Genomic DNA, 6,725 nt, shown 5'->3' on the forward strand with positions numbered 1-6,725 from the left:
AACAAGCTAAGTAGGGCAGTAAGACAAAAAGACTCATTACTGTTTCAGCTATATTATTGTTGGGATTTTTGTTGGTGCATAGGGTAGGCATTCTAAAAGCTGTTAGATAAAGGGCCTATCCCTTTAAGATGCTGATCATGCTAAAAAGATCATATCCCAAGCCTGGATGAATAAGGCCACTCTCCTCTTTAGCTGTCTTCTTGGTTAGAGTTAAGCTGCCATGCTGTGTTCCTCACAGCCTCTTCCCCTCAAAGCTTCAAGAGATGCATCAGAGGAATTAGGGAGAGGGGTGAGGGTGAAAATTATCAAAGTATATGGTATGAAATTCTAAACAATAAAAATGACAAAATTATCTTAAAAATCTCACAAATGTACTTTTCCTTTGTAGGTTGACAAAACCTAGTAAGGAAACCTCTGCTCTCAAGGATATGAAAGTCAATGAAGGAGACAGTGTGGGATGCCGTATATTGGAAATAAGGCTAAGCTAAGAGATAGGAAGCGGAGCTCCTCCCCAAGCCACCAGAGAGTGAAAATTCTCTTAGGGACATATCCCACCCGTTCTTCAAAAAGAGCCTCAGGGAATCAAGTCATATTTCAGAAGCCCAGAGAGGAAATAAGTGAGAACAAAACTGACTTGTCCTTTTTCTTGAGCACAAGCCCTGGGTTACCTGAAAGCCATGCCACATGGAGAAAGCACAAACACACTTTATCAGAACATTTATTGGGGGCAGTCAGTATTATCAATAAAGGATGGGATACAGAGGAAGGGAGAAATTTTTTTTCTGATAGAAATTCAGTAAAAGGATTTTCTGCTTGTAAAATTGAGATGAGCTTCCTCACACAGATCTTACAACCAAGGGGAGCAACTGAAGGTACCTGGCCAAGATTACAACTACAGATGAAATATTGGTGAAGCTCTGGCTACTGTGAGGCATGGATGGGCCTCTGACACAGTAGTTTCTTATGTAAAGCCACACGTTTCTGGAACTGTATGGACCTGTCTGCCACTGTCTCCCATTCATTTCTTTTGGTCAATGGAAGTATCACCTGCACCAAATTCTTCTGTTTTGTAGGCCAGAGGGTATGCATTCTTGGCAGATGGAGGGAAGTCCTTGTTCTGGCACTTGTCTAAGACATGTGAATGCATCCAGGGCTCCTGTTGCTGTTCCACACTAAGCCCTGTTGTGGACAAGTGAACCCACTGTACCTGAGAAGCATTCATGGGTCCACTGGAAGGGCTTTGGTCATGCATGAGTAAAGGTTTGTAAGTGAATTTATCTGAGGCAGGGAGCATGTCATTTGGGGGCCCTAGAGCTTGGATGGGCAGTCTGCTTTCTGCTTTAAATTTCTCCTCCCTAGATACCTGACTATTGCAGTCAGATGTCTGACTTTCCTGGAAACCTGATATTTCCTTCTGGGCCCTTCCAGCTACCAGAGTACTTTGCACTTTTTTTGTATTCCCATCTGCCCCTTGGGTACTCTTGCACTGGCTGGTGTTCAAGATCTTGGTAGGTTGTGGTTGAAGACCACTGAGCTGCCCTCTCTTGACTATGTTACTGACCTTGTTGGATACAAATGTGTTTTTGTCATTCATCTTTGTTCCTTGAGGCTCCTGGACTGTTTTGCTGGAATCCAGTTGCTTACCCACTGGCACAGGGCCAGCCTCAGTGGATATTCTGGGCACATCTGGGCTATGTCTATTGCCCTCTGACTCTTTCAGTCTGATGTTGTCTAAGCCAACGGATGCCTGATGCAGAACAGACTTTGTCATTGTATATGTGCTTTTGACATGTCCATCCTTGTTATCAGAAGGTAACTGTCTCTGAGCCTCATGTTCTTCCTTATCTATACCTAAGGTAAAAGGGAGAGGACAATGCCCCAATCTGGACACAGTGCCAGATATATGACCCTCATTGGTTTCATTGAGATGCCTGATCAAATGCTTTTGCAGGGCAGTTTCGAGTTTTTTCTGACACTGGCTCACCTCTGAGGTCCCTGAAGGTTTGCCTGACAGACTGCCTGGGTGGCATTGTAGGTTCGTCTCACAGTCAGATTGCAGGCTATTAGCTAGAGCACCCTTGATATTGCTCCACAGCTGATGTTTTTGAACAGTCTCTAGGCTATTTCTCCTTGCCTTTAACAGTTTCTCCCTTGATTGCCTTGCTGGGAAGCTTCCAGGTTCATTCAATACAATGTTGTGTAGGTTTTTGCTGTCCTGTTGCTTAAAGAAAGAGATCCACGAAAGCCCGTAGTTGCTCGTAGATGAGGATGACTCTGGAAGTTCTGCCCGAGGACTCATCCATGACAGAGACTTATGGACCCTCTTGGGCAGGCCCCAACGTTGTAGTATGAGCCTCTTTCGAAGGTGGTGCTCAAGTTTCTTCCGGAGCTCACTGGTGAGGAGGAAATTTCCAAGAGAGATGGACCTGGGAACATGGATCTTGGAAGACTGCTTGACCAATGAGGATTTGGGAGGTGGGGGACAAAATTCTTCCTGGGATTTTTTGACTACAGTGGGTAAACCCCACACCCTCTCTTGTTCCTTTTTCAAGATGTTGTATTCCAGGCAGTGGATTGCAGATGGATCAAGAGGTTGTACCTTATCCTGGGGTCTGTGAAAATACACCCCACAGATTCTAAGCTGGGAAAGATGAGAAGGTGACAGCACAGGAACTGAGTGTTGAAGCTGGGCCTGGGGCTTGGCTGGAGGGACAGGCTGAGACTGAGATGGGGACAGAGTTTGGGGCAAGTTCTGTGGTTGACTCTCAGGCAAGGACAAAGGTGTGTGGTTGGTAAGCACTGGGGAATCTGAGAATCTGTTGAAGCATCCAGAGTTCAGGGAACTGTCAGCCCACACAGTAGCAATGGAGTTCATGGACTTGCTGTGCGGAGAGGGGAGGCTCCAGAAGAACTGGATGTGTTGAGGCTCTAACTGGTCTTCAGAAGTTCTGAGATGGGGGGATTGCTGGTACATGTGAAGTCTCTCTAGTTTACCTTTGTAGCTCCCCAAAGGATGGGAAACTGCCAAGTTCTGCTGATTAGAATCTGGGGTCTTCCCCAAAGTTTTAAATGAATCAGCCATCTTCCCATCTTGCCTCTCAAGTAGTACCATGGCATCAGGGCTGGAAAGGGGAAGGTTTCCGGGTAATGTAAGGCAGGTTGTGATGTTTCCCCATAAGTAGGATTCAGAAGAATGGAGGTCAAGAAGCTCTTGGTTAACCAAATGTGCTGGCTCCAATTGGAAAGAGTTGTCAGTATCAGTCTGCTGCTGAGTAAATTCTGACATTGCATGACTTGAACTGCAAATGCCTTTGTTTGTTGGGATAGTGAACAGCTCCCTAGGGCTGCCCACCAGAGACAGAATGGTTGCTGGTTGAGGAAGCAATTCTGTTTCCTGAGTTGCATGTTGTTGTGGAAGAGGGAAAGTGGTAAATGGATGGAGAGAATCATGGTCCAGAGAGAATTTAGCATTCACAGGAGGAATAGATTCTGATAGTATAGAGTCACCCAGTGGTGAAGCAAAAAGTGTGTCTTCTAAGTGAGTACTCTGGTGAGGTGAAATAATGGAGGAAGAATGTAGAGAAGGCTCATAGGGAGGGTCCGAAATTGGATGTCCTAGAGGATTTTCTGGGAGGGAAAGGGACAGAGTCAGTGAGGTCTCAGTCACAGAAACTGTAGTGGAATCCATACTGGACACAGAGGCAGCACCATCTTCGAGGGTGGCCTGAGAAAGCAGGCGACTGATCTTAGCAGTTGCTCCATTACACACATCACAGAAGGGATCTGGACATAGTAGTTGCCGAAAGTGGGAAGGATCATACAGATCACCTAGGGGGCTGCAGGAGATAGAAATTTCAATTCTGTTGTAAAGACCAGCATTGAAATGGGACCTAGCTGTGATGGAGATACCCAAAGCTTGTATGTCTATTCATTTTATGCCACCCACAGCTTTCAGAGATGCTGTAGCCTCTCTCCATGCTCTTTCATATATTTGTCCCATTGAACACCCCTCCCATGACAAGAGCAAGCAGCACAGAGTACCCATGATATTTTGATCATAGGGAAAATGAGGCCCAGGAAAAGAAGAAAGAATCACCTTTGCACAACAGACAGAAGCTTCCTCCATTCCTGTGTTCGTCTCTGGGTAGTTCTACAACCTGAGAAAGCAGAGGTGTTAGTTGTAGGAAAGAAAAGTAGAAACATGATGGTTACACAGGCATCCCTTTAAGGAAAATACTTAGGCTAGTAAAGCCTAAAAGTACCAAGAACAAGTAGACAAGATCAAGCTGTCATTAAGAAGGTTCACATGTATGTGGTTTCATGTCAAAAGTACCTTCATGTCTCATGTGATGGTGCTCACAACCACCATGTAAAGCACACAAGTCTTGGTTTCCTCAGAGGTATCTGAGCACCCAGGTGTCAAGAATGTGGATATCAGGAGGCAGGAGCTTGTGACTCAAAAACAAACAAACAAAAACCAAAAAAACCCAACCAAACACCCCCACCCCTGAAACACCCATAGTCCTCCCTGGACATGCCCAGTGCTCATTGTATGTGTGGCACCCACTGTCCAGTTGGTGCCTGGCAGCTTCCTTCCCATAGGAGTGCAAAGCATCAGCTCCAGCATGTCTCTCATGCTGTTTTCCTGTGAGTCTCTCCTTTGAGGACTATTTCCTGAGAGACTGTGTCTGGGAACTTTACCTCCTCAGATCACAGACCTAGGACCTTATAGAAATGACAGTATGAGAAACTGGGAAGAGGATGTCCAATGAATAAGAACCTACCTTTAAATGATCTCCTTTTTCCTTTGTCCCTGCCACTTGTGCCCTGCCACTGTGGACATAGAGAAATGAACAAGGCATTATAATTTTTTTCTGGTGTTTCTTTTCTGAAGAAACCCAGACTTCATAAACCAAGAATATTATGACATCTATTCAATTAATGAAATTTACTCATTCCTTTAGTTAACTTTCAGAGGTGACCAGATGTTTTGTCTTCACTTCTTTAGGAAATCAAAGGGAGATTTTTGTCTGTAAAATTCACATTTGTGATTATCAGTCAAAAATTTGAGGCCAGATGCAACATCTGAGCTCTTGTGGGACAAAGCTCAGCTTTCAGGTTTTGCTCAGAGGCTCCAATCAGTCAGCACTGCTTTCCTACCAGCCCAACTTGGAGGAAAGTTGGGTGAATAGTAGGATGAGAATGGAGCCTGGGATTGAGTGTCAAGAAAAGCTATTCTCCTCCAGAGTACCCACCTTCTAGAACTAATCCTTTGAGACTAAGAATCAGTGTTTTGCACCTTTTTGCCCTAGAACCTTTATCCATGCCCAGAGTAGTAGACTGAAGATCCAAATGAAAACTTTAGCCCTCCCTGTAGTCCTCCTCTGGCAAGACTTATGCCTTAGGACAGCAGTGTTCTTTCCTCTCCCCAGTGTCCCATCTTAGGCAGGTCTCTGGTAGACAGCCAGACTCCTAAAGTAACTCATTTGGTATTGTAGCATACCAATAAAAAATACCTCTTGGGGTCCACCATACATCCTCACCTTTTTGATGTCCTGACTTTTCCAAGGTGGTGGTAAGAATGGTTTCAATATCAAATACCATAGGTATAGAAGAGCAAACCCCACTCCACTCAGAAAGATATAATTGGGGTCAGTATCCAAAAAAGCCAATCCAAAGTCCAACCATGGTTCAATATATCTATTCAGAAAAGAGAGGATGTTCTCCATAGACTGAATCACATGGCTGCCTGAGGCATCTGAGTTCTGAGATTGTATGGGCCTCACTGTAGGCTCAGGTATGCATCACAGAGCTGGGGAGAGTCATAGAGGGTTTGTGAGGGCGGAGAAAAGGGTGAGCCCTCAGCTCCTCCCTCTCCCTCCTCCAAGCCCCATCAGTGACCTCTGCTTGAGACTGCTGCTCAATTTTCCCTTCCCCCTTACCTCACTTCATGTTCCTCAGGGAAATTTTCTCTTTCTTCCCTCTGTGATCTGGTTGCCAACCCATTCATCTTTAGTTTTTGGATGCTCTTAAATTGAACTCAGCCAATTCTCCTGACTAGAGAGTCTGATATGACACCTGGAATTGCTTTGGGACAGATATTTAGTTTCAGCAGCACAAATGGCCTATCTCTAATACAGTGGTTCTCAACCTGTGAGTAGAGACCCCTTTGGGGGTTCAAATGACTCTTCCATGGGGTCACATATCAGATATCCTGCATGCCAGATATTTACATTAAAGTTCATAACAGTAGCAAAATTACAGTTATGAAGCAGTAACAAAATAATTTTATGGTTCGGGGTCACCACAACATAAAGAACAGGGTCACAGCTCTAGGAAAATTGAGAACCACTGCTTTAATATAATACATCTTCTCTATAGAATGGTTTTTCATCTAATTCAGCTATAAAACAAAATTTCTTTTCCATGCATTTACTTTTGTAAATATCCCATAACAAATTTTGTTTCAGTCAGCCTTTAGTGTGTTTAGTTGGACAGGCTGAATCACAAAACTAACATAAAAATGAGTATACAAACTAACAACTTCAAGCCTTCTGAGTTAGAGGGTCATTTACTTTTCTGAAGCTATTGAAGCTTTAGATGGACCAACACACACACACACACACACACACACACACACACACACACACACACACACACACACACACACACATATCCTTTAGCAAATCCCTGTGGTAATTCCACATCTAAGAACTATCAGTCTT

General features: G+C 44.3%; 1 protein-coding gene across 1 annotated transcript; it reads right to left on the reverse strand.

Annotated features, from left to right (window-relative positions):
* Positions 1-1,018: 1,018 nt before the first annotated feature.
* On the reverse strand, positions 1,019-5,729 carry LOC128103693 (spermatogenesis-associated protein 31D1-like). The gene is made up of 4 exons (XM_052728271.1): positions 5,544-5,729; positions 4,785-4,833; positions 4,097-4,157; positions 1,019-3,836 (listed from the first exon to the last, which is right to left on the reverse strand). Exons 1-4 carry the CDS (start codon positions 5,727-5,729, stop codon positions 1,019-1,021), a joined length of 3,114 nt encoding a protein of 1,037 aa, XP_052584231.1.
* Between the last annotated feature and the right edge of the window lie 996 nt (positions 5,730-6,725).

This window comes from Peromyscus californicus, unplaced genomic scaffold, assembly GCF_007827085.1.
Source record: "Peromyscus californicus insignis strain IS unplaced genomic scaffold, ASM782708v3 Scaffold_8__1_contigs__length_139910024, whole genome shotgun sequence".
Classification (NCBI taxonomy): domain Eukaryota; kingdom Metazoa; phylum Chordata; class Mammalia; order Rodentia; family Cricetidae; genus Peromyscus; species Peromyscus californicus.

Bases quoted from the DNA above. Each gene is read 5' to 3' on its own strand.
- LOC128103693 (XM_052728271.1), bottom strand. From the start codon at position 5,729: ATGGAGAACATCCTCTCTTTTCTGAATAGATATATTGAACCATGGTTG. The intron at 4,158-4,784 runs GTAGGTTCTTAT...CTGCTTTCTCAG, and splicing joins AAAAAGGAGATCATTTAAAG to GTTGTAGAACTACCCAGAGA. The intron at 3,837-4,096 runs GTGATTCTTTCT...TATCTCCTGCAG, and splicing joins CTTCTGTCTGTTGTGCAAAG to CCCCCTAGGTGATCTGTATG.